Source organism: Cotesia glomerata, linkage group LG1, assembly GCF_020080835.1.
Source record: "Cotesia glomerata isolate CgM1 linkage group LG1, MPM_Cglom_v2.3, whole genome shotgun sequence".
NCBI classification, from domain to species: Eukaryota; Metazoa; Arthropoda; class Insecta; order Hymenoptera; family Braconidae; genus Cotesia; species Cotesia glomerata.
This window is the reverse complement of record NC_058158.1, coordinates 31,819,847-31,847,669: the sequence shown is the minus strand read 5'-3', so window position 1 is coordinate 31,847,669 and position 27,823 is coordinate 31,819,847. Positions and strand designations below refer to the sequence as shown.

The following is a 27,823-nucleotide window of genomic DNA, read 5'->3' as shown; positions in this document are numbered from 1 at the left end:
AGTTGAGCCCAGTCTATATAATCTAAAAAAAAGTTTCCTGAAACTTTTTTTATATGCCAACCAAGATTTTCTTCCCAACAATATCTGAAAAAATACATCGTTAATAATTCTTTTGCGGAAAAAATGTTTCTTTTTTAGACGTGTCATCCTAGTAAATAAAAGTCAGAGTTATCTTTCACTATCAAATAGCTTCTGACTGCCGGTTTACTTTATAATCTACATACTGGGCAAAAATTATAATCTGGTTTTATTTCATACAGATGAATTAGCAGCATAACTCGAAAAATATAATGTCATTGATGTTCTTGATTAGATTCATTAGACAAACTGCTCAATTAAATGCTACAGCGCAGATTAATGTGAAAGTCGATACTCTGACGACATATATTAATTCGTTTTTGTGTTAAATAAAAAATTACGGCAATATTAACGTGTGGTGTCCAGAATTTATAAACAAACTCGATGCATCTGAAAATATATGTAGTAAAATGTACTATTTTTTTTTTTTTTTTTTTTTTCATTAATAATAATAATAATAATCTTAATTATAAATCAAAGCCTTCTCTATCCTTGTTTTAATATTAATTTTATTAAATTATTTGCACAACGGCTCGGTAAAAACTCTTTGCACTCTTCAGGTGTTGCTTACAATTGACATTTTAATTTAATTTACAATTCAATATAACATCGTAATATAATACCAGCTTCATTTTACCAACCCATTATAACATCAATGTCAAATTTAATGCTATTATATTTTTATATCACAAATTAAATTAATTAATTTAACCGTAAAATAATAAAATAAAAGTTTTCATCGAAACGTTGGGAAAATAATTTTATAAAATTAATGTCAAAACAAGGATCCAGATGGTTTTGATTTATAATTAAAATTACAATTTTACCAATCTTGAATATTATTTAAAAAATAAAAAAAAATTGTAACATTTTATAATAATTTATTATTTCTTTAAGCTTAAAATTTTCCCTTAATTTTTATAAAACATTACATTTATTATTATTAATAAAGTTGTCTCAAACTTTAAAGATAAACCATCTTCAAACATAAAAAGTAATATTAAAATTTCTTCTTTCTCTATTTACAATAATATAATTATTATAATCATCGAACCTTTAAACGGCGATAAAAAGTGACCTAAAAATAATAATTTTGCCATACAAGCATACATAAATATTTATGATTCAGGGATGCCTGAAGGTTTTGTATATGTATGGTATTGTATTGTGCTGAGGATCGCGAGTCAATGCGTATTTATCACCGGACAAGAGAAGCGCTCGGGGAGGAGCTGAAAGTGATAGTAATGATGAGAACACTGAATAAAAAAGGGGATAAAGAGAATAAGAGTTCGAGTACATCGTATAGTACTATATATTACATAATATATTTATTTTATATATTATTACATGTACGTATAAAATAAATAAAAAGAGATTATGAGTTTGCGAAGCAACAGCAGCCGCGGCAGACAGCCGAGTATGTGATGAGAGTCACTCGTTGTTAGCGCTGACGCGAACTTTTCCCACTACACCCTCGAACTCCAAGTCGAGTTCCTCCGACACGCAACCAGTCAGATATTGCAACTGACACGGGATTCAACCGGTAAAACTGTGCCGACTTTGTCAAAAATCAAGTCTAAAATTCGCATATTTCTTCTTTTTATTATATTTTATTTTATTTGAGTTCTTACTCAATCTGTGATTTAAGTTAGGCGCGTTGTTTCAAGTTATTGGTGAGATTTTAACAGAATAAATTAATAAAAAAAAAAAAATTGTCATTTCTTCTAAAATCGGTTCTGGAACACGTTAGGTCAACTTAAACTTGTGCAACAGGTCACACCAAACTGATGGTTAAAAATCAGTTAAATAATAATAACTTTAAGCTGAAATAATTTGAAATCAATCAACATACGCGACGTTTATTTAATACTTACATACGACTCTTGGAATAAATGTTTATACCACGAGCTTTATTAATTTAATGTCCCATCAAATGAAGAAAATGTACTTTTTATTATGATTAATAATAAAAAGTGATTGAATTTAGCAGATAATAAAATGTCTTTTATTGCAGAGCATCTTTTTGAGAAAATAACCGACGAGATTCGATATCAATACAAACAAAGATTCGAATGACATTAGTTTAACGATCTCTATCATTCGATACCCGAATACGCATAAACGTATAGATCCATACTCCCTCTTCGACACCTTCCATTGGAAGAGAAGAAAGAGCCCTCGATCTCCTGCAAGAGAAGCGGATCTCCCAGTTCACGTTCAAGTTGTCCTCTCACACCGATCGACACGTACGGAACCGCGACATCAGTACTGATGTAACGAGGGAGGACACGAGAGTTAACTTCCAGGGATGGAATTTCACCTTATCAAAAAAATAATTCTTTGATCCTTCGAGCCAGCATTTTCCTTTTCTTCATTCACTTGATCCATTATTTTTATATTTATTTATATTTTCATCTCAAGCCGGTCTCACTACCTTTTTTTCTTTTTTGAAAAGAAGTATTACTACCGAGTGATAAAATAACACAACAGTAACAGTAACAGTAACAGTGATCCGGGTGATTGAATAAAGTCACGGAATAAATGAATAAAGAGGATTTTTTTGTTCGGGAGCCAGCCAGCGGTGCAATTCTTCTATAAGAGAGTAATCGTATACCAGAAGAATGATCCAAATTGAATGAGGGTAATTCAATTCACTTGTGTATTTGTGGCGAGGATATACTGATAAATGTATTGACTATTTTCCGTCCGATTTATCAACGCACTTTCAACGATTGTTTAGTGACCGTTGAAATAAATAAAAAATAAAGTTAACTCAACTCTAGAGTCTCGAGTGTCGGATTTAATGGTTAAAGTTACCGATTAAGAAAAAACTATTATAGTTACTATTTATTAATAAAATAAATAAAATACTCGTTTGTTTATTTAATAAAATATAAAAATAAAAATATCATTACGATTGCAAGTTCAAGTTTGCGTGTAATCTGCAAATAAATGTAGGTCATCATAAAAGTATTTATATTTGTATTACATAAAATAAAATTTAGTTAAGCTTTGAAAAAAGCGTTAGATATTTCTTCTTCTTCTTTTTTTTTTTTTTTTTTTTTTTTTTTTTTATTATATTTCTTCAGCTTCCCCGATTTACTCTAAATCCAGTGTATACATTCATGAAATAAAATTTATCTGGCAGTGACATTGAACAGCAAAAAAATAACACAAAATGATAACAAAATTTATTAAAGAACAAAAGTCATGTTTTATTGTGTTAAATCGATAGTAGTGAAGAGAAAAAATGTTAAAAGAAGAAATAGGGTTGTAGGATGATTGAAAACGGAAAGACTTGGGTAGGTAGTGCACGTGAGGATGATGATCGCTTTAAAATAGATTCGTTTATGTTCGAAAAGAAAAATATTAAGACTGAGACTGGTATTGAGAGTGTTGCTGTGGATATTGACATTGATATTGGCAGTGATTTTGAGTGGGTATCCTCGATGCGATTCAGTGACAATTACACGAATTCATTGACGGGAATGCTGACGGCAAGTGTTGAGGCGAGTTTTAATCAGTCGACCACGGAGAGAAGAGACGCGCTTTATGTCGTTATACCGGTAACCATTATTTATGCAATTATTTTCTTAACCGGTCTGGTAGGCAATGTCTCGACATGTGTTGTTATTGCGCGAAACCGCTCGATGCATACGGCCACTAATTACTATTTATTCAGCCTTGCGATTTCCGATTTGCTGCTACTTGTTTCGGGATTACCGCCGGAGATGTATTATATCTGGTCCCACTTTCCATATATCTTTGGAGAGTCTTTTTGTATGATCCAGAGCTTCGCTGCTGAAACATCTGCTAATGCAACTGTACTTACTATTACGGCGTTTACTGTTGAGAGGTAATTTTTTTATAAGTATTGAATTTTTTTTGTTGAATTGTTTATGAGCGAGAGATGTACTAAATTAGGACATTAAGGATAAATAAATTATTTTTGGGCTTAATTACGGTTAGTTTTCTTCTTTTTCCTTGTTATTTCAAGAAAATTATAATTTAATGGCAATTGAAGATTTTATTAATGAAATTTTATGGTTATTTTTAAATTAAATTGAAAATATTAGTTAAAATATTTTTTATAAAGAATTTATTTTTTAAAATTGAAAAAAGGATATGTTATTTTTATGATTAATTTAAGAAGAAAAGTTAATTATTTTTTCTCTGATTTAATAAAGATAATTTAAATACGGTAACACGTATTTTAATTAGTAATAATAATTAATAATAATTAATTAGTAATAATTAATGAAGTTTCTTGTTTTACTTCACCAAAATTCATTATCTTTAAAGTATTTTGATTGTATTTATAAATTTTTTAAATTATAGTAATTAAATTTTCAACTAAATCAACAATTAATTAAAAAATGTAATTATTTTTTTTTAAATAATTGATAAAAATAATATCTGAAGCTTATAAATTATTTAAAATTAATTATTAAACTGGAATCATATCTATTAATTCATTGAAATTTGTAATTATTTTTTTTTATTAACTTAACACTATAATTTTCTGAACAAACTTAAATAAAAAATATATTTTTTATTAAAATACTTAACTTGAGAATATTATATATTAAAAAAAGAGTTTTAAAAGCTTCAATTCATTAAAAATTAATTATAAAATCAATAAAATGAACATCAATTTTCTAGCCCTTTTATGAATCTTTCTATGGAAGAATGGATAACTTTAATAATTAAAACAAACATTAATAATAAAGAAAAAAAAGTGTCTCACGAATTAATCCCACTTACTTTAATAGAAAGTATATCTAAAAGAAAAAGTAGCTTACAAACTTAATCGTTTGAATGGAAGCTTACAGACTAAATAAAATATAAAAAAAAGGGAACTCCGAAGTAAAGTAATTTTAAAGAAGTACGTGAGATAGTATTTTATAAAAAAAAGAACTGATGGAAAAAAATATTTACATTGTTTGTGTAGATACGTAGCAATTTGTCATCCTTTCCTGTCGCACACAATGTCCAAACTTTCACGGGCTGTCAAATACGTAGTCGCGATTTGGCTTCTTGCCCTGTGTTTGGCCATACCGCAGGCCATTCAATTTGGGGTGGTTTATTCACAAGAGATGAATGGGACGATGATAATGGATACGGCAATGTGTTCCGTCAAGTGGGTAATAATTGAACACGCTTTTGAAATATCAACTATTTTATTGTTCGTCGGGCCGATGACTATAATCACCGTGCTATACATACTCATTGGCATCAAGTTGAGACATTCCAGAGTGCTTACCACTATCAAGAGAAATCCTTTTCCCGGCTGTCTTAATCACGGCGATAGTGGCAGATCACGAGGCCTAGCTCAGCGTAATGTCATAAGGATGCTTGGTAAGATTTATTTTTTTTATATCTTTATTAGCTTTTTTATTCCAAATCAACCGTTGATTAATCTCTTTTTTATTTCTTTTTTTTTTTCCATTAGCAGCACAAAAAATTTATTCACTTCTCCAGTAAATAAATAAAATTTTTAGCTGAACAAAAATATTTATAAAAGGATCGATTTTTAAATACCATCCAGGTATTTACGGTTCCATTTTTTACTTTTAAATAACTTAAATCCGAAAGTCCAGAAATAAATTTTTTTAATCTACGGCCTTTTATAAAAAAGTAAAAAAAAAAAATTTCAGCCGTTTATAATATGACAACTTTTTATAAACACCAAAATGCCTTTTGTGAAATATGTCAAAAATCTCTGGAATTTTTTCCATTACGGGCAAAAGAATCGATTGAACTTTGCTTCAAGTTCTCAGAAAAATTTTAACGTTCCTATTAAAAATAATTGCCTGTCATTTCTTCTTTTTAAGTTTACAAAAAATTTATCCGTAAGATGGAAGTCCAAAATAATCAGGAAATCCAATAATAAATTCAGGTTACGGCTGCGAAATTTAAATTAAGAAACTCGAGCAATAAATAATGTTATTGATTAACTTTAAAACAGAGCTTCGGTATTTTCTTATGACTGCAATTACAAGTCTGATGTGTCGTAACGATGTTTATTTTTTACCCGGATTAAATGCAGCATAATCGCAACAGATGTCTGGAAGCAATCGAGTTCCCGTCGCGTGGCTTAATGATACCGTAAATGATAATGATTGTCATAAAAGCTGAGCTAAATATATTATAGACTTCAACAATGCAATAAAATAATAAATCCGAGGTGTTTTTTATGGACATAAAAGTGTTGGTTTTAAAGATCGAGTTGGTGGCGATCGCGACATTGCATTTATACAAACCGGTTGAAATTTTTTTCGCAATCAAAAAAGACCACGCCAAAGTTGATTCGCGAAAAACCATTTATGGGCAATCGACATTGAACATTAAATTAAGGCTTCTGCACATTGATTTCTATGAAACATTACTGCAAGAAGTTCAAGCTCATCTATTTATCTGTACCAAGTACTTCTGTAAAAGAGCAAAGAGCTCTTAGTTTCAGCAAAAACAGGAAGCGCTTAATTATTTCTTAGAGAAATTCTTAAACATTTAGTTTAAAATCTCGTTTATTATTTATAGATAAAAATGACTTGTATAAATAAAAACAATCATCTTAGCTCAGAATTCCATTCCAAGAGTCGTAATGATTAATTTCAATTGAACTTAACGAAACTTAATAGACTAAGATTGAATTTAAAATTTTTTAAACTAAACAATTTCTGCATTACTAAAAATTAAAATAATCTTTTTCTTCTTTTAAATAATTAAGTAAATTATTTAAATTTTATTCGTTTCAGTGTTATAACAAATGTAATAATCCAGAAGAACTTCCTACTGAGTTATAATAATTGAGAAAATTTTTTTAAATCTCCCTAATAGCCGTGTAATAATTATCCGAGGAGAGAGAACTCGAATATTCATTAAATCGTAACTAATTCTTTGTAAAGTATAAAACCTCCCGCGTAATGAATTTAAGGAAGCTTAACATTTAGAATGAGTGATTATAATTAAAACTCTCTAAAGAGGTATTTACATATTTTAATGACTGAATTATAAATTTATTATTTGCTTAACTGTCAAAGTATTTATATCTCTATAAAAAGTTCTGATTGTGACATATGTGCCTGTGCCGTACAATAAGTCTGTCGTAAAACAATGTTCTTATAGTTTTTTTTTTTATTTTTTTATTTTCATTTTCTGATTAAATAAAGAAAGTCATAAGGAAACAAAGAATAAATTTCATTGGTAAAGTATTCGGAAGAAAAAAAATAAATTCAATGGTTCGGAAATATTTTGTTCAAGGTCAAAAGCTTACAAATCTCATGTTGATTAAATAGTTTAGTTAATTTTCATAAAACCAATCCTCTTCCAGCGAGCCACTTTTTTAATCAAAAAGAATCGTCTTTCCCAATTAGTGATGTATTCAATAAAACTGAATTAAAAATAAAATTATGTTCGTACAAGGACATCCGTATCTCAGTCTCAAGAATAAAATTTAACCTTACTTTGTAAAATAACAACCGAAATATAAATAAATAAACAGAAATAAAAAGAAATTGTTTTGGTGAATTCCGCGCATTAGATAGCTGATTTTAGTTTTATCTTAAAATTCTTGTATAGAAGATCGTTACTAACATTTGAGCGGTGGTATTGCGAAATGTACTTCCGGGAAAATGAGGAAATGCGACGATTCAAGTTTATTTACTCATCCAATAGCCACACACACACGTCCTGTATCTACAAACGTAATCAACCGGACAGTAATGATGAGTACGTCTGTCAATGTATATTCTGAGATTTAGATCTCATCTCTCCTTATTTTCATAGTATATAGTATATCTTCAATGTTCTCTTCTCTGATTACTTGGTTAACAAAATATTGTTTCTATTTATTTGTCTATCGTCTTCTTCGTATCTATTCATTAATTTATTTACTTCGATAAAAGCAATAACTTGCATCTGACGTGAAATATTAAATGCAAAATTGTTGCCTGCAAGTGAAAAAAGGAAAAAAAATTAAGCGCTCGAATAAGTAACGAATGCAAATGACGTGTTTATGAAATCGATACAATAGAAAGTGGAAACAAGAAGCTTATTATGAGATTTTTAGTCACATCTTGAAAGAAAAAACTCGATGATTTTACGTAAATTTATATTTTTATTATGAAAAATCTTGTTATGTATATAATGTAACTTTGTTGTTTGAAAAAGTTACATAAAACTTTAAATAAGTAAAGGAATCAAGAATTTTCACGTAAATGAGACTTGAAACTTTTGTCGGAATTTAAGATAAAAACGTGATAAGATGATGTGTGGGCTAAAATTTTTATCTCATCGTCAGCAAAAAGGTTACAAAAGAAAAAGTAAGATCTTCGCGCTATTTTAAATTCTAAAATACATTATTTATAGAAAGGTTAATTAATATAAGTGGTATTTTTAAAATCGCAACAAATTTATTCGGAAATGGAAATAATTTAAGAACATAAATATATGTATTGATAAATGGGATGCCTATAAAAATATTTTGATCAACTGAGATTTTTTTCACGTATTTTAAAGAATCTCTGGAGGCTACTAAATCTTAACCCTCATCTTTCCATTCAAATAATGAGATTGTGTACCTAAGTCTATCTACTTGATATTTTTTATACTTTGATTCATGACTAATTTTTATGATTTTTTTAGCAAACAAAATTTATGGCCGACAATATCTGGTTCAAAACTTGTAAACTTATTTCAATATATTCAATTTTTAATTTAAAACTTTTTACTGTGTACTGCGGATATGAGTTTACTCTTTCTGTTTTCTTTACTATTATGCTCACTGTTATCTGATAGGAGATAATAAGTTTCAAGAGAAAGGAAATTAAGGATCTTTGAGGTTTTTTTCTTGTTTTCTCATGAAATCCTTTATTTTTTTGAGAAACTTTTAATACATTTGTAATCAACTCCTACTTTAAATGCACTCATTGTCGGCAGTTTTTGTGAAAAAATATATCTAATTCAATTATATTTTGACCATTTACTTTACAAAAAAAAGAGATTACTTTAATTTAATTAAACATTAAAATATTGTTCAAATGATAAAACCTGAATTTTAAAAGAAAATTTAAATTTAAAATTGATTTCAAGCGAGTGAAGAAATTTACTAAAATTAAATTAGTAGAAGAAAAGAAGAAGAATATAAAGTACTGTATTAATTACACAGATGGAAACTAATCAACGTAAAGTCAGCAGCTACTGACTGTTCAAGTTCATAAACTTTAAAAATAGTAGTAATAAAATAATAATCCTCTTTTTTAATTGAAAGAAATTATTTTTCTAGACTCCAGTAGTAACAGATTTTTTGATATTTAAGAAGCTTCCTTAACTGTTAATAAGTAATTTAATAAACAATTATGTAACAGTTTAAATTAAATAAACTTTAATATAAAAAATAAGAAAAAATAAAAGAAATAGAAGCTGAGCGACATTGAGCGTGGTTAGTATTTAGATGGGTGACAGCTTGAGAACACCACGCGCGGTTGGCACCTTCTTTCGTTTATTATTATTCATTTGTTTCTATTATTTATATGCAATAAATATTTTTTATTCGTCAAAAAATATTTAATTGGACCCTTGAATAAAAATGCACTCATAAGTGCCATAATTTTATTTTGACACTTTTTATAAAATATTTCAATAAATTCGGCAGATTTATAGTTTTTTTTTCTTTATAGTATAAAATTTAACATAAGATAAATAATAATGACGAATTACAAAATATTTTGCTCGAAGGTGTCGATTATTAACATATTTTTGCAAACTAATCAAATTTAGTTCTATTGATAATAAACTGTTAACCTAAGTAGTTTTTTCTCAAAAAACATTTATTAAAAATTAAAAAAAAAATTGCTTATAGGGAAAGGGGGGGGGGCAAAATGGGCCCATAAAATTTTCAATATCCAACAATATTTAGGGGCAAAATGGGCCCCCAACATTTTCAACTCTCGAAGTGTTTGGGAGATATAATGGGCTGATACGACTTTAAAAACCAAAGAATATTTTTCAGTTAAACGTGTTCTAGAATTTTTGAATTATAGGGGACGGACGGGCAAGACGGAGAGGGCGGGTAAAATGAATAATCGTTTTAAATCGCTGGTCGGTCGATAGAAATATTTTAGACAGCAATCTATCAATCTATTATGTAACTACACTTACCGTTATCGATAAAGCATTGGTTTTGCATACTTGTGGGAATTTTTTTTATAAATATTGAAATTTAGAAAAAAAAAAAAATTTTTAATCGTAAGTATACAGTACTTAGTTTAATGTTGTTAAGGACGATGCAGATTTGATTTTTTTTCTTCATATTCAGGACGCGGTTGATATTTTTGCGACGATTATTTTGATTGAAATGTATTTTCCAATCAGTATTCGTTTTACGCGACCTGAGTATTCATTTTGCCCGCCCGTGGTAGGGCAAAACGGATAATGTTGACTTTTTTTTTTTTTTTTAATTTCGAAGAAGAATTTCTTTGTTATTATTTTTATTTTACTTTAATTATAAACTTCAATTACCCAAAAAATTATTAGCCAAAGTTAAGAATGGATATGATTATAATATATATTTGTTATTTCATTTTTAAATTAACATATCCGTTTTGCCCGTCCTTCCCCTAGAAAAAATTATATAGTTAAAGTACGAACTAGGTCGCGAGTTAACTAACATCATTATTTACTATATTTTTTGTTAAAAAACTATTTATTTTACAGAAGCTTCCCTGACTATTTTTGCGATGGTGTGTGTGTGTGTGTGTGTGTGTGTGTGTGTGTGTGTGTGTGTGTGTGTGTGTGTGTATGAACGTAAACCTCTCATAACTTTTAAACGGCTCGACTGATTCAAACGGGATTGACAGCAATCGAAAGAGTTTCTTTGCCCCTAAATATTTTATAATATTTAAGGTAATTCGAGCCAATAGATTTTGAGTAATCGCGAAAATAAAATTTTCAGAAAATGTTTTTTTTTTTAATTAATTTTAATCTGCTGAATCAATCGTTTTCAAAAACTAATCAACTCTTAAGCTTAAAAAACTCCGTCGATTGCCGTCAACGCGATCAAAATAGGTCGATTCGTTTGTGACGTATCGTGAACAAAATATCAGGGAAAAAGTGTTTTTTTTTTCTTACATAACTCCGAAATTTATTCCTGGATCGTTTTTGATTCAACGAGATGATTTTTAGAGCTTAAAAAATCACTTCAATCGCCGCCAATAACGTCAAAATCGGTTGAATAGTTCAAGAGATATTTAATTTTAAAAAATTAAAAAAAGTAATTTTTTAACACATCTTTGAAATTTCACGTCCGATTGTTTGGTTAGTGATAAATAATCTTTTTGTTCTAGAAAGACTGCATATAATGCCTTTAATTTTTTTTTAAATTGGTTAATTCATTTGTGAGATATCGTCAAAAAAATTCTAAAAAAATTTTTTTTTTGTGATACATTTTTATTGGCTTCACCAATCGATTCGAAAAACTGATCGGTTTTTAAGCTTAGAAACCCGCGTTGATCGCCGTTAACGCGACTGAAATTGATTAATTAGTTTGAGAGATACCGTTGTCGAAATAATTCAAAAAACGCATTTTTTTTTAAAATTACTCCGACATTTTTTACCTGATTTATTATTGCTTTTGGCGTGAAATGTGGAGCGCTTAGGTATGGAGTTAGCGGGAAGTTGCAGGGATGGCTTTTAGGGTCTATTGTTATCCTAATTTTTTATACTGAATACATAATAAAGAGGTTGGCAATGGCCTGGTCGGCTCGGTGCTCGCTTTTCGAAAGAGTGGGACCCGGGTTCGATCCCAGCATGCACCAATATTTTTCAGTGATTATAATTAAAAAATATGTGCGTTACGTTACGTTGCCATCCTCTGGAAGTGGCAGAGATAGCCGGGCGGCACACGTCTGACTTGGGAGATCACACATTTTAAGCAAAAACTTGAATGGGTGACCACTCTAGTCAGCGTTGGCTAGCGCGAGGGATCTCTGCACACTAGGAGAGGGGCCTAATGCTCCAGTGGTCGATAAAGAAGAGTTTCTTATCAATCACTGTAGACTTAACCCAGCTCCGACTGTACTAACATGGGTTTTCTCTGTGGTTTTCCCATGTTACTGTTCCAATAGCCGAGTGGTGAGGATCAGGGCAAATGCGGTACAGAAGACACAAGTCGGTCCACAGCCGCAATGATAAGGCAGAGTTAACTAAGCAGAATGATAAGGCTTAGGGTGTAAAAGGGCGTTATTACGCCTGTACACTAGAAATCCGTATATAAATAATAAATACTGAATACATAATAAAAAAAATTCTAAATATAAAACAAGTAAGAAACATATTGAGTTTTTTGGGGGGCCCGTTTTACCCACCTTTCTCAATTTTTTAATTTCGATATACACAAAAAAATTAATACCATAAACTCAGTAAAAGGCAAAAAAAAGTAAAACGAGCTGAAAAACTCATATTATAAAAATTTTCTGAAGGTGGCCCATTTTGCCCCACATTTTCAATTTTTCATTTTTAATGAACAGAACAAATGGAGGTCAAATACTTGACAAGGGACTAAAAAAAAGTAAAACCAGAGAAAAACACTAAGGATATCAACATTTTTTTCTTAAGGGGCCCATTTTGCCCCCCCCCCCCTTCCCCTACTTAATAAATTAATAAATTGTTTTTAAATAAAAAATTTACTAACAGTTAATAAATTTTTCAATCATTGTTGAAGAAATATGAATGAAGGCAAAATCTCTTCAGATCTTTCAAATTTACTTTCGTTTACTATTAACTTTAAAACAACTCAAGTTTACAATTGAAACTTTAAATTTCAATAAAAGTCAAGTGAAAAAAAAAAGTTATTATCTTCTTTATAGTTATTTATATTTTTCTAAAAAAATAATTTAATAATTTTCTTTAATAAATATAAAGCCAAGCTTTAATAAAACAAATGTTCATTTATCAAAACAGTTAACTACCTAAAACTATAGACGGTATTAGCAATTATTACGAGGTGCATTTTTCCAGTTATAACAGAAACACACAGCCCTATAAAAATCAATTTACCACACTAGTAGAAAATAAAATGTAATAAAAGTCAGTATGAATATACTCCTGTACTGTATAATGAAAAAAATCTTTTAGCTGGCCGAGTGTAAGACGTAAATGAAAGCAAATGGGCTGTAGTATATTGAAGAGTAGCTGGTAGTACATCAGTGTCGTCTAATAATCTTTTGTACAAAATCCTTTTTCATTAACTTTCTGGGTCGTTTAACAGCACTTGGAACAGACCAGCATTATTGAATTTTAATTGAATGCTAGATGCTTTTATTGCCGCGATAAATTCATCCAAAAAATAATTTAAATTAAAATTAAACTAAACCATTATAATACATTATATTGCAGTTGCTGTTGTGGTCGCATTTTTTATCTGCTGGGCACCGTTCCACGCGCAAAGATTGCTAGCAGTTTATGCCCAAAGTACCGGGAATGAACCTCACGCTGCCTTAGTTACTGTCTATACAGTATTGACATATATATCAGGAATATTTTACTACCTTTCGACGACTGTTAACCCGCTGTTGTACAACATAATGTCCAATAAATTCCGCGAGGCATTCAAGGTAACTTCAACACAGCGAACCTTAATAAACATCTCTAATAATTAAATTAATAATAATAGTAGAGCATTTTTTTTTAGACCATGCTGGCGGATCATTGCCGTGCTGGAAGATCATTACAAAATCGCAGCCCCCAGTTACGAGCTTACAGCAGCCTTTCAAGACATCAAAAGTCAACATTAAGAAGACGCGAACCCCATTCATCCTCATCCGCAAGCGATGATACTCACCAGCTAGCTCCGCTGACACGACACAATAATCAGGGGCAAATAATGATGGAGCACTATATTGATAATATTAGTCCGTCAAATAATTCTGCGGGCAAAGTAATTAATTGGCGGACGAAAAAAAATTTTAATAAAAATAATAATAATAATAATAATAATAATAAATTTACGTCGAGGTCACGGCCAGGAGAAATAACTTTAGTTACGTCTCTGGCGAAAGGTTTCAACGACAGCTGTAATAATAATGGAGGGATTTCTCATGCTATCAATAGATGTTTCAGCAAGGACGAAAAAGCTATTAAACCGGTGACAATTGGTAAAATATACATACATTCTAATTCTAATAAATTTATATTTATTCAAAGTTAGATTGGTTGAATTGAGGGATTTATTTAAAACTCTAAATTCATTATGTTACTTTTTTTTTAAAGGTATTTTTCCTGATGGTAAAAAAGCCGAAGCTAATGGTCTATTTCTTCAGTGTAATAATGAAGAGATTAAGCAAAAGTTTATGGTAGAAAACGAACTCGTATCATCGAGTCATCAGGGTAATAAAATTCAAAGTCATACGAGCATTGATAGTTCGAGTACTTTAAGTAATTCAAGCCTTAAAGATCTGGATAAAACGGAATTCAAGGGGAGTGAGCTTGCAAGGTATATGAGCGTATTGAATTTTGATCCTGTTACTTGATCGAAGGTACTACTGGATTGATGGTAAAAAATAGGTTTATAAATGTGTAGATAGATAAATGATAAAAAAAAGATAGTACTGTATACTGTATATCTGGAAATATGACACAAATATCTGTATCAACGATACTTTAAAAATTGTATATGATTGATACATGTGATAATTGAGATTGATCATGGTACACTGATTTGAATATTTTATAGATCTGTATTTTGTTTTATTGTTGTAATTATTCTTTTTTTTTACGGCGTGGATTCACACGTCTGTGTATAATTTAGCGAATTTTTTTTTCGTGATAAGAGAGATAGGGAAATAGTTTTAAGATACGGGGACGTTGATAAAGCTACTCTTTATTATTTATTGATAATTTTAAATTAGCTTTTTTATATGTGTTCGATAAAACTTAATATGACGCATGTTCATTTTTTATACACTGCCTGTGATTTAGTGCAATTTTAAGAGAGAGAAATCATGGTAGTAGAAATTAGAAATTAATTAACTTATCCAGCGGTAATTAAAGTCGAAATTTTAAATATTACAGTAAATATATTTATAAGATAAAATGAAATAGAAAAAAATTTTTTATAGATTTTTTAAAATCAGTAAGAGATTAACTTTCTTAAATTAAGTGAAAAATTTTAAATTTTATCAATTTAATAATAAAATTATTCTTAATTATCAACTCAAAAACCAAAAACTAAATTAATGTATTAATTGTAATTAAAAATTATCGCTTAAATATTGTGAAAAAATTTAGTATCAATTTAGATTTTTTCTTTGTTTAAGAAGATATTTTAAATTCAATGACTTCTTGTTAAAAGTATGCAGGTATAAAAAGTATAAAAGTTTGTAAGAACAACTACGTACAAAGTAGCAATTATTATTTGGAAGACATAAATCAATTACGGTGTACATAATAAAATTTAATGTTCAAAAAATCAGAGCACCGTTAGGTGCCACGTAGAATTTTATAGCTCAAGTTTCAGGTGGGTATCCAAGTACGCCTTTATGGCAGGATCAGCTCGAATCCTACCCACGAGTTTCTTGAGTTCTGGATGATCTGTATAAAATAAATCCGCCCAAGAAATCGACCGAATGATTAACGTACTTAGATATTTGATGTGAAAATAAATAAAAATAAATAATAAGTATCAAAACTAATATCTACTTTACTTTATTGTGATAAATTATCACATGTTAACATTTCTTCTTTTGGTAGCTAATTTTACAAATTTTTTTTCCATGATTTAATTCTCAAACACTGAAACTTTTTTATTTAATCTATTAAATTGTTATAGTTGAAGCTATAATTTCTTATTGCAGATAGTAAAACAAAAGAATTTAAGTGACTAATAATAGTTCATACTTAATTTCTATCGCTTCGTTGAGTGTTTCACAGTGATAAGTGATAGAAAAATATTTTTATAGTAAAAATTTTTCAATGATTATCTTCTTTTTTTTTTTTTTTTTTTTTTTTTAATGATACATCGTAATGGTGATAACGATATGTAATGTTTAAAGTGTTATTTTATCTCAGTAAACAAAAAGTACTTTGATGGTTATGCAGCAAACAAGTAAAACTTTTCAGAAAAATATAAAAATAAAGTTTCTTCAAGTTGATGAAATTCAAAAATGTTCAAGTAAGAAAAGCTTTATATGAAAAGTAGTTTTAACCTTCAAGCTATGGATAAAATGAAGTAACGGAGACTGAAATTGCACGGTATATTGATTTTTGATCATATTACTTGGATTAACATACTATAGAACTGGATGACGCAAAAAGGTATCAATAATATCAAGGATCGACAAGTTTTTTCTAATGATGATGAAAAAATACAATTCATGATGAAAGTTTCAATGGAAATTTTTCAATAATGTAAATTATTATTATTTAAACACTAAAAAAATATTGTAATTTTAAAAACAGTTTAGATTTTAAAATGTTGTAAAAAAAATAATTTTTCAAAGGCAGTAAAAAAAGATCAGTGTAAATTTACATTCTTTAGTTTTATAACACAGATAAAATTCGATACTCATCTCAAAAAATATGTAGGCTAGAATATAAAAAAATACGCAGACAAAATAGTATGCAAAGTAGTAATTATTATTTGAAAAACATAAATCGATTATAGAAGACAATAAAGTTTAATGTGCAAAATATTGAACACCGTTTGGTACGATTTAGTATTTTACAGCGAAGTTTTCGGGCGTTTATCCAAATAAGCCTTGACGCCGGGATGAGCTCGGATTTTATCCACGAGTTTCTTAAGTTCCGGGTGATCCTTATTTAAATCGTGACCGAGAACATTAGAAAGATAGTCGGTGTAGCCTGCATAAAGTAAATCCGCCCACGACATCTGTAGAATAAATGAACAAATAAATAAAATAAACAGAGCCCACAGCTAAATACTTAAAATACATAAATTAGAATAAATAGTTGTTTTATCTATCTTAATTAAAATAAGACTAAAAAAATCATACCTTCTTATTGACAAAGAATCCTCCGTTCTTCTTCACCTGCTCTTCAAACTTAGCCATCAGCATTTCCTTTTTTTTGAAAGCAGGTTCCTTGAGTTTTGCCTTGAAGTCTGGATTTTCTTCCCAATGGTAAGTCGACAGAGCTGACAAAAAAAATGATTTATAAGGCTATAAGCCGGTGTAAAAGGGTAGTAAGTATATAATATACAAAAAATTTATACATAATAATAATATTAAAATAAAATATAATATATACTGTCGTCTAGGGAAAGTCGATTTATAATACATAATACATATAAAATAAAATAAAATAAAATTGCATCTTACGGATTCTCAGATCATCGATAGCATCTGCAGTGGCGTCAATTTCCCATGCTTCTTCATCAGATGAACCATAGAGGCCAAATTTCTTCGCCAAGCAACGCATTACCGCTTTTGATTGATTATACTTTTTCCCATCGATCTCAAGGACTGGCATCTGACCCAAGGGCATTTCTACAATATTATTACACTTTGTTAGAAATAAATTTAATAAATACCCTCCAATCATTCAAAAATTTTTTAACTTTTACAAACTTTGGAATAATAAAGTAAATAAAAATATAATTTAATAAAAATACTTACGATCTTTGTACTTGGGCCACTCATCAAATTCTATCCGTTTGTCCTCAAATGGAATGTTGTTGTAGCTTAACATCAAACGGATAGGCTCACCCAAACCGGTAAGGTTGAAATACCAGAGCTTGTAAGTCGGCATTTTCAATCACAATTCAATTATTCAATCTACAAAAATAAATATTTACACAGGATTAATAAATATGAGGTACCAATATTTTTTAATAAAAATTTTATTATATAACGCAATAAATTTAGTCGTGTAAATCGCAAAGCCGTGATACGTACATGGAACGAAGGATATGATTAAATATCCGGGTTTCAGCGGAGACAGTAATATCAGGTCTTGATGTGAGAACACTTGGATTCCAACTGACTCGCGTATATTTCGCAGTCTGAGTATAGAACCCGGCTTTAGAGTGTTATTGAATACAAGCTAAAACACTAGTTACATCACCATCGGCATATCGTCCTTATTTTTACTATTATTATTATTACTATCATGTTATCTTCTCTAATAATCCCCTCTATACTTAAAAACAGGGTATAATTGTTTCGCACAACGCTGACTCATTGTCTTTTTTCATTTTGCATGTTATAAGCCTTGTTCGTGTCTATTATGTATACTCTGTGCTATATTCTGCATTCACTAATCCCATAGCAATCTACGGCTGTATGATGATCATAATAATAATAGCAATAATCTTAATACTCAGAGACAACGCTTATTGTTCGCTGTCGGTTGGATAAAAATTGATGCTTATTATATTTTTTTAAATCAATATTCAGTCATTTTTTATTGAAAAAATTTCATTTGTGTTCCCGATATTGATATGAGCTACGGGATGAATCATGAAAATTTTCTCAACCAATGCCATTAATTAAAAAGTAAATGCTAATTACAGAGTTAAGAAAAAATTTAAACTTGTAACAATTACACGGCCTTTGTAAGTGTAATTATGGAAAAACAAAGTACATTTATTTTATTACGTTCCTTTTCAATAATCACGTGAGGATGTTGTAATTGTACGTACATTCAATATATATGTGTATATATTGAATAGAATAATATACTTCTATTCATTTTGCGCAGAGATGAATATATATTCTTCGCACGGATGTTGAAGGTCTGAGATAATTGATTAACATTTTATAGCGCGTCATTTCATTAATAATAAAGTTTAAAAACAACATCTTATTGATATAAAATCTTTATTTATAGTTAATTAATGAGGTTTATAAGTGTATTTGTGTGTGAGTGTAATAATTATTTGTACTCTTACAAATTGCAAATTACAGTATATTAATATTAATTTTAATATCTTAAGTATAATGAATGTAAAAAGGAAATGCAAATATGGTCTTCCGACTTATATAATTATATTGTACAGAATTCATTGCTCAGTTTGGGGACGTCTGCCAATCCAGGATTTAATGTTTGGAATATCGAGAATCTTATGCTTGAGAGCTGTCAGATTTTCATACTTTTCTGTAATATTAAACTTTGCCATAAAGTTTAAATAATCCAACAAAGCTACGAATACCAAATCAGCCCAAGTCAATTTTCCGTCTATCATAAATCCGCCATTATTTTTTACTTGAGCGTCCAATCGTGACAAGTAGAACGGAAGAATTTCAGTAACTAATGGCTCATATCTGGCTTCTTTAGCTTCAAGATGAGGTTCATAGTGATATGCAGCTATCTCTGCAATCAAATAATTTTTAATAATTATATTTGTAACAGTTCTAGATAGATAAGAATCATTTTAAGTTGGAATTGATGATATCTATATTTACGGCCATGCATTGTTGTTCAAACATTTCTATGCTGGTGTTGATAGTAAAAAGTAAATGACTAACAGACTTACTTGCACGAATATCGTGTATGGTTTCAACAGTAGCATCTATTTTCAGATTCTGCCAATCATCTTCACCCGCAAGGTCATATTGTTTCGCTAAATAACGGCAAATTGCTACTGATTGATTTATTTTTTTTCCATCTATCTCGAGTACCGGTACTTGGCCATACGGCATGGCTATTTTAAAAATGAGTAAATTTTCATTAATTACATTTTTTTTTACAATTAATTATTCTATAATTATTTTTATTCTATTTATAGATAAATACTCACTGGGTTTAATGTTCAGCCAATTGTCTCGTTCAAAGCGGTGGTCTTCGAACTCCACACCCGCATAGCTAAAGATAAAACGAATGGGCTCGGCCAATGCTTTTGATGGAAAATATGTTAGCTTAAACTTCGGTTGTGGTTTTACTGCAACTATCGAAATAAAAATTTACTAAATTAATTCAATTATCTTAAGCGAACTTAAAATTATCTTAAGAAAAACAAAAAAAACACACTATTTGCAATTGATAAGGTAAATGCAATCGAACTATAAAGACTTTTTTTTTCTATTCTGATATGTTTAAAAACGTTATCGTAATCAATTATATTATTGTTTGTTTTTTTTTTTTATTTTTTTTACTTACCACTATTATAGATTGTTGCAAGGAAGAAAAAATTTTCATTTCTTAGAGCAGTTTCACAAAAAATAGTTAGTAGAGTACACAAGGATATATTTCAAGTCATTCCTATTTTAATTAAATTGTATTCTGGTGGAATCAAGGAGGAAACAAAAAATAAAATACCATTAGATAAAAACAATAATGATGAATTTAAATTAAATTTGAAAATGCAAAAAAATACGGGAAATATTTAATTAAAATGTAAAAGTTTATGATAAAAAATATTGTTTTATCATTGAATTTATAGATGTATGAATTTATCAAAAACTATGGGGAATACAACGAAAAAGTAAGGGTCAACGACCTACCAGCAGTGTACGCTATTTGTTGATAGCGCGTAGCAACAGCATTGAAAACTTTTCGCAACATTATTCTTATAAAGTATTAGTAATTATTATCTATTACTCAAATAATTAATTAATTAATTAATCTTGAAGCTAATCCGTAGTCAGTAAGTTTCAACTGATAACTGACGAGAGTACAGATCGATCGGTACTCACTGGATTGAACCTCGCAAAATAACTATCAGCAAAATCTCCTTTAAAGGCCGGCTGCAATTGCCATAAAAAAACAACGTAAATTTAAGTATTTGAGCTATACTTAGAGTACAAATAACTCTAGTTGAATAAATAAACGTCAGATGACTCGAATAGTGCCAGAAAAATTAACGCCCATTACTAATTACATATGTGAACTAATTACATATTTAAGGAGGTATGGTGAAAAATCACTTTTCTTACAATATTCCTCAATTTTTGAATACGCGTACTTCTAAGTGTCCTCTATATGAATACATTTTTTTTAATAGTCCTTGCGGTGTTAATTTTCGAAATATTAGCAATTAAAAATCGTACATTTAACATGTATTCCCTATCCTGACCGTAGTTAGAGCGAACATTTTATTGAATAACAACCATACTTTTCTTAGGATTTTTTTTAAAAACTGAGAATATTTAATTGAAGTTATAACAAGTATTTTTTTTGAAAAAAAAAAAAAACATAAACGAGCGGTATTAATTTTTTTATAAACAATGTTCAAAGTTTGTTACTTTAATGATTTTCAAGCGTTCTCTTATAACTTAATAAGTGAGAGATAGTGACTTGGCAACGTTGCACTGCGCGGGAAGTTCAAAATACAGTAGAAGCCCAACAGATTCAAATAACTATAAAAATTTATTGGATATAGGTTAAGCACAAATTTACTGTATAGGAAAAATAAATATGTAAAATAATAAATAGTATAAATCAAGAATATAGCTACAATATAAATATAATAATTTTTCAAATTATTTTTTTTTGGTTTCTTAACTGAGTTTTTTAGTAATTTTTTTAAAAAGTCTAAGACGTTCTTTATAATATCTTTCTTTTTTGTTATTTACTTTTTCAGTAAACAATTGCACGATAGCTTCATCACTTCCTTGTTTAAATATTTGTTTCAAAGAATCAACTGAAATATCATTCATAGCTAATTTTTTACACATATTCAACGAAATAATATCTTTCAAGTCTGTTAATACTTTTAAATTATGTTTTGTTTTATTTGCATCAGATAGTTCTTGCAAATAAACGTCACATTTTTTATAACAAGTGAATAAATTATTTTTTAAATTTAATATTTCGACTAAATTTTGTAAAGTTAGAACGTCATAAGCTGTATCATGAAATGATTGTTGTTCATCATCTGAATATTTTAAAAAATCTTGACTGAGACTCTCTAATTTAAATTTACCAGGACCTTTTCTATCACTCAAGACCGATCGAAATATTGCTAAAGTAAAATCTGCCATTCTTTAGCCGCGAAGTCATTATTTATTATTTGCAGTCTCCAACTATACGTAACCTCAAAATTATTTCAAAACATCCACAGATTCGGTAGAATCTGGCGCTAAGTTCCGTTCAAGTCCGTTGTAAACGGAGCGCCAAACTACCGATCCACAGATTCGGTAGAATCTGGCGCCAAGTTCCGTTCAAATCCGTTGTAAACGGAGCGCCAGACTACCGAGTGTGTTTACTGTAAGCAGAACGGTATTTCGAGGTTGCAAAATTTTATTTAATTCTACGGTACTTCTTGTTCCTAAATTTTATATTATAACAGTAATTCATACTTTATTTTACTGATATCAATTAATTATATTCAATTATAACAATTAATCTACTTGAAATTATTAAATTTTATCAGCACAAACTATAGCAAGCTCAAAAATTTCGATCCTGACTTTTTTTCGATGTAAAAAGTGACATGCCACAGACTAAGTAATTCGACAATGCATGGTAATCCTCCAATAGATGGGAAACTACAGTTAAAAAAATAAATTTCACAGCTTGCATCTACACCCGCCAGGGTGCGCTGCAATTATTTTTACATAAACTGTAGCTTCAAGGGGATAGTTTGCTATAAAAATGCAGCCAACTTGAGATTTAAGTTGGTACCAATTGCAAATTTTTATTATAATTACAAAAAATACTGAAATCCGAACAAAAACAGTTTCACTGTAAAAAAATCGCGCCAAGTCCACGTTCATAAGACTATTAAGAAAAAAAAAATTTCTTTTTTTCTTTACAAAAAGATATAAAATAGAAAAATTAAAAAATCCAAGTAACCGATATGATTGTATATGATTTTCGGAAATTAAAAAAAATTTTGTTGTAAATTTAAAAATTAAGAAAAAAATTTTGGAACATACTTGGTGTGCGTCATTGTGTATTTCAATTTTTTTAAAGTCCTAGTAAATAGATTTTACGAATTTCATGAAAAGTAAAATATTTTGCAACCACGCACACTAAATACGTTCCAAAATCTTTTTCTTAATTTTTAAATTTACAACAAAATTTTTTTTAATTTCCGAAAATCATATACAATCATATCGGTTACTTGGATTTTTTAATTTTTCTATTTTATATCTTTTTGTAAAGAAAAAAAAAATTTTTTTTTTTCTTAAGTCTTATGAACGTGGACTTGGCGCGATTTTTTTACAGTGAAACTGTTTTTGTTCGGATTAAATTTTTCTACAAAACATGTCGTAAGGGGCAAACAATTCTGAGCGAGAATGCAACGTAGCCAAGTCAAAAAAAGACGCAGTAGGATTATTTTTCTACTTCTGCGCATGTGAGAGGAGGCGCAAAAGTGTACTGCATCTCAACTACTTCATATTGTAGTTATAATGCTTTACATTGGGGCATATGGGGGGGAAATTTTTCTGAAAGTTGAGAACCGTTGTAGGGTAATACCTCCTTAATGCTGTAAAAGTTTAATAACTACGACATGTGTGTTAGATTTATGATTCACAATTATGTTTTAACTCAAATGCCATACATATGACTTGCACAATTAAATCAGAATTATATAAATATTTGTAGACTGTTTAATTATCGATTAAAAATTTTTATAGTTTTTGAGATAACTGTTACTTTATTTTTTTAAACTTCTGATAGAAAATTTATCTTGGCAATATAAAATGTTTTGTTATCGCTAGAGTAATTTGTAAATAGTAAATTAGAACTGAAATTTGTATAATCATGTTTTATAACAATGGCTGTTATTTAAAAAGCAGTAATCATTTTACATAGTAACTCATTGTCTATTTTTTTAAACTGTTATTCTATATTATACTCCCACAACAATCATCATTTGATGTTATGACACTGCCAAACAAAAAACACATTGTTCGCTGTCGATTTAATGGAGATTAATACTCTAAACTATATCCATTTGTATAATAAGACCGAGTTATCAAGTAGTTTTTATTTGTATTGATTTTTTTATCTCAAATAAAAAATATAAGTATAATATTATACTATAAGTCGTTCTATTTAATGTCGTAATTTATTGAGTGTTATTTTTAAACGACGAATATTTTATTACTTATGATATGCTTCTTTGACTTTGAAGGATCTCGCGATGAAATATAATGTAATAAATATGATTGAATCAATATAAAAACTTCATAATACCCTACACGGAAGCTAATACAGTAAGCTTCTTATTTATTTATTAAAAATATCTATTACGTCATTAAATAATAAAGATTATATAAAAAAAAAAAAACACTTGTTAAAAGTTATTTGAATACTTACTTAAAAATATTTAAGTAAATATACTAATTCAGCGGAAAATATAGAAATAAAAAAAAAATAATCAGCTAGCAAAAAAATTTAATAAACTGCTTGAAATTTTAAAGGAAAATTTTTTTTTCAGGTTTTAATTTCTTCTTTAAGTAGAAGCGCTTTAAGTACTTAGCGCTTTTGTTCTAGCTAAGTATCTTAATCCCAAGGACAAGTGATTATCATTAACAAAATTGGTAGATTTCTTGATAAATATTAATTGTCTAAATCTATATTTGTAATCTGATCTTTATTATTTCGATAAGCGAAATGTTTCTGAGAAATTATAAATTCCAATGAATACGTGACCTCAAAAGAAATAATTTGAGAAAATAATGTATAATTGAATAATAGACAAATATGAATCATTCAATTGCTTGTTTCGAGTAAGTAGTTATTATCTCCTGTTTTTTTTTTTTTCTTTATCAAAGATCTCGTGAGCTATTCATTATAAATCCATTATAATACATCTACTAATTTAAAATCAGCTTCAGGATTATAGAAGAAAATAAAATGCTTAATGGTACAAAATATTTATTAAAATATTCTCTAAATAATTCAACATTGGCCAATACAAATATTATTTCTGTATTAATGTCTTTCAGAATATAATTTTAATATTTAAAAAAAGTGGAAAATTAATAATGAAAAAGTACAAATGGAAAAATGCTGAGCCTCGTGTAGCAAATATTATTCAATATAAAAAAAAAAAATCTTTCTTTTGATAAATGCTTAACACTCAGTCTGAGGGCGTTTTTCAACCCAAGCCTTGATCTTCGGCAGAACAAGAACTTTTTCTTTGAGAGCCTTCAAATTCTCATGCTTTTCAGTAATGTCAAATTTAGTCATAAAGTTCAAGTAATCCAACAAAGCGACGAATACCATGTCAGCCCATGTTAATTTACCACCAACGAAGTATCCTCCGTTTTTCTTGACTTGTTCGTCCAAGCGATCTAAGGCAAATGGAAGTTGTTCCTTCATCAATGGTTCACGTTTCGCTTCTTTTGCTTCTGGGTGTGACTCGTAATGATAAGCACCAATTTCTATGATTAAAAATTGAGCATTAGTTGGATTCCTTTGATATAAATATATATAAAATACTATTCATGGTTTTAGTGTTTTAGAGAAGCTTACTTGCACGAAGGTCATGGATGTTATCAACAGCAACATCTATTTCAAGGTTCTCCCAGTCATCTTTACCAGCAAGACCGTATTGCTTAGCTAAGTAACGACAAATCGCTGTGGATTGATTCACCTTTTTGCCATCGATTTCGAGCACTGGTACTTGACCAAATGGCATAGCTAGAAGGAAAATTTTTCGCTGTAGTAATTTTCTAAAATATTAATAAATATTTATAGTAAAAATATTATCAATTAATAAATATCAACTCACTTGGCTTGATTTTGGGCCAATCATTTCTGTCGAAACGATCATCTTCAAACTCCACACCCCCGTAGCTCAAAATAAAGCGGATGGGCTCGGCCAATGCCTTTAGTGGGAAGTAAGTCAACTTGTAGCTCGACATTATTGCTGTAATTATAACAGAAAGTTATCAAGATTAAATTATTATATGATTAAAAATTAAAAAATAATACTATTAGTGATACAATGATATCATCAGTTCTTAATGATTGTTTTAGATAAGAATGTAATGATAAGACTTTTTAAGAATGTTCGAAATATGGTACGCTAATTGAAGCAATATTTTATAACTCAAAAATCGAAGATAAGTTTTTTTTCAACAAAATAAAATAAATAATTTAAACTAATTTAATTTACATAGAAAGTTAATTAATGAAAAATTTTAATAGAAAACTGTAAAATTTTTGTGATTATCAGATAATAAAACCTAACAGAAGTACAATAATAATCATAAGCCGTTATTGATACGAAAAAAAAAAAATAAATAAGTCTAAGATTCAAGACAGGTCAATTAGTTATTAAAACAAACAGAATTAAATGAAATGAAAATATTGAAACCATAAATCAAAAAAAAATTACAGAAACGATCAAATGAGATCAATGATCTAGATGCATCAAATATACCGGCATTACACTAAAGTGGCGTCCAAAACTGAAAGTCAGAATCTAAACATTTATTCAATGAAAATAATAAAATAATTAATAATCAAGTATCGATTTTTTTTTAATACTAATTAAAATCAATGAGTACTTACAGAAATATTCAATAACTACCAATAATTAGCAAAACAAGTGTCGCTTAGCAAATGTATATTACGACGGCAATCAATGACAGAATAAACTGAAGCTGAAAAAAAGTGCCGGCTAGTTTTAACTATACTATTTCAACGATCTATCGTCAAGTGACTCAAGTAGTACAGTAGACACCCATAGAGGCGCACAAAAGTATCCCCTCTCGCTGTTCAACATGTACGTTCGGTGGTACATGTATTGGTGCTGGTTTTTTGTCTCTACAGCACCATTCAAGAGTCACTACCACATGCATATTTGAAATCCAGTTAACTTGTAAAGTTCAGAATGCAAATACACCAGCGAGAAGCCGCTGGTTGTACTGAGCCTCACTGACGTCACCACATTGTAAAATGTTGAATACTGCTCAGAGATTCTCAGCAAGTCCCACAATCATATCCATGCCTGTAACTCATTCTGAACGCTATTCCTGAAAGCTTCACTCAAGGCTGTGCTACAGTAAGCTCTGAAAACCAATCATAAATTCAAAGAATGAATATGCATATGATTTTAATTAATTTTTTTTAAGCTATCGAGTCAATGGATTATTTTATACGATCACCAATTAGTTGGTAATTAGCGCTCAATTGTTGTTGAGTTAAATGATAATTAACATGCAAAAACTTTTTGCATGAAATCTTCAGGTCCAAAAACCCCGACTAAAGCTAGTTATTTTTGCAGAAGTACATTTATAAATATATATGTAATTTCCAAATAATTAACAATTATAAAAGACAGAAAGTCGCGCCTGCGTACTTCTGCAATGTATATATAAAAGTAAGATAGCAGATAGCGCCACCACGTTTTGCTTGGATACTACACATTATTTCTTAAAAAAATGTCTCCTTACTGATCTAATAAAGTATTTTTATGTTTATTTACTTAATTTGCCAAAAAAAAAAAAATTATCCCACTTATATGCTGAATTTTTGCATGTAAACATTTTCCTAAAGCCAATGATACCCGAAATTATGAGTCAAAAAATCGTATAGTATCCAAAGTTGAATATATCGATCTTTCATTAGGATGAAAAAACGACAAAAAAATTATTTTTAACAATAATAAAGTTAATAAACTAAACGACTTTACGTTACTTGTTACTTCAGCACTATCGATTATTAGATAGTTTGCTCAAAATTGTGGACTGCAAACTATCAATACGGCAAAAAATAATGACATACTTTTAGAATATCGGTATGCAAATACCGCTCTAATGTGGAATTTTCATATAAATTAAAAAATGTCAAAAAGATAAAATAATTTCCAAAAAATGTATTGCGCATG

General features: G+C 29.1%; 3 protein-coding genes and 1 long non-coding RNA gene across 5 annotated transcripts; 2 read left to right on the top strand and 2 right to left on the bottom strand.

The window, feature by feature from the left end:
• Positions 1-1,559: 1,559 nt before the first annotated feature.
• LOC123266361 (pyrokinin-1 receptor-like) lies at positions 1,560-14,806 on the top strand. Of its 2 annotated transcripts, none has more exons than XM_044730605.1 (6): positions 1,560-2,022; positions 2,093-3,934; positions 5,030-5,436; positions 13,474-13,691; positions 13,769-14,231; positions 14,347-14,806. In XM_044730605.1, exons 2-6 carry the CDS (start codon positions 3,357-3,359, stop codon positions 14,604-14,606), a joined length of 1,926 nt encoding a protein of 641 aa, XP_044586540.1. In that variant the 5' UTR covers positions 1,560-2,022; positions 2,093-3,356; the 3' UTR covers positions 14,607-14,806. The 2 variants fall into 2 exon arrangements, 1 of the variants encoding a protein (XP_044586540.1); XR_006509755.1 differs by having other exon boundaries at positions 1,560-3,934; positions 13,769-14,014; positions 14,092-14,231; positions 14,347-14,493.
• Positions 14,807-16,689: 1,883 nt separating this feature from the next.
• On the bottom strand, positions 16,690-18,147 carry LOC123266586 (glutathione S-transferase-like). Its single transcript, XM_044730895.1, has 5 exons — positions 17,988-18,147; positions 17,709-17,867; positions 17,412-17,579; positions 17,088-17,227; positions 16,690-16,963 (listed from the first exon to the last, which is right to left on the bottom strand). The coding sequence occupies exons 2-5, from the start codon at positions 17,839-17,841 to the stop codon at positions 16,796-16,798; spliced, it is 609 nt and encodes a 202-aa protein (XP_044586830.1). The 5' UTR covers positions 17,842-17,867; positions 17,988-18,147; the 3' UTR covers positions 16,690-16,795.
• LOC123266648 lies at positions 17,195-17,633 on the top strand. Its single transcript, XR_006509825.1, has 2 exons — positions 17,195-17,275; positions 17,351-17,633. It is a non-coding gene; the product is annotated as an uncharacterized LOC123266648 (long non-coding RNA).
• Positions 18,148-18,894: 747 nt separating the features above from the next.
• LOC123275043 (glutathione S-transferase-like) lies at positions 18,895-26,730 on the bottom strand. The gene is made up of 7 exons (XM_044742942.1): positions 26,506-26,730; positions 25,721-25,858; positions 25,462-25,629; positions 25,062-25,370; positions 19,832-19,978; positions 19,568-19,735; positions 18,895-19,404 (listed from the first exon to the last, which is right to left on the bottom strand). The coding sequence occupies exons 2-7, from the start codon at positions 25,851-25,853 to the stop codon at positions 19,094-19,096; spliced, it is 1,236 nt and encodes a 411-aa protein (XP_044598877.1). The 5' UTR covers positions 25,854-25,858; positions 26,506-26,730; the 3' UTR covers positions 18,895-19,093.
• Positions 26,731-27,823: the final 1,093 nt, after the last annotated feature.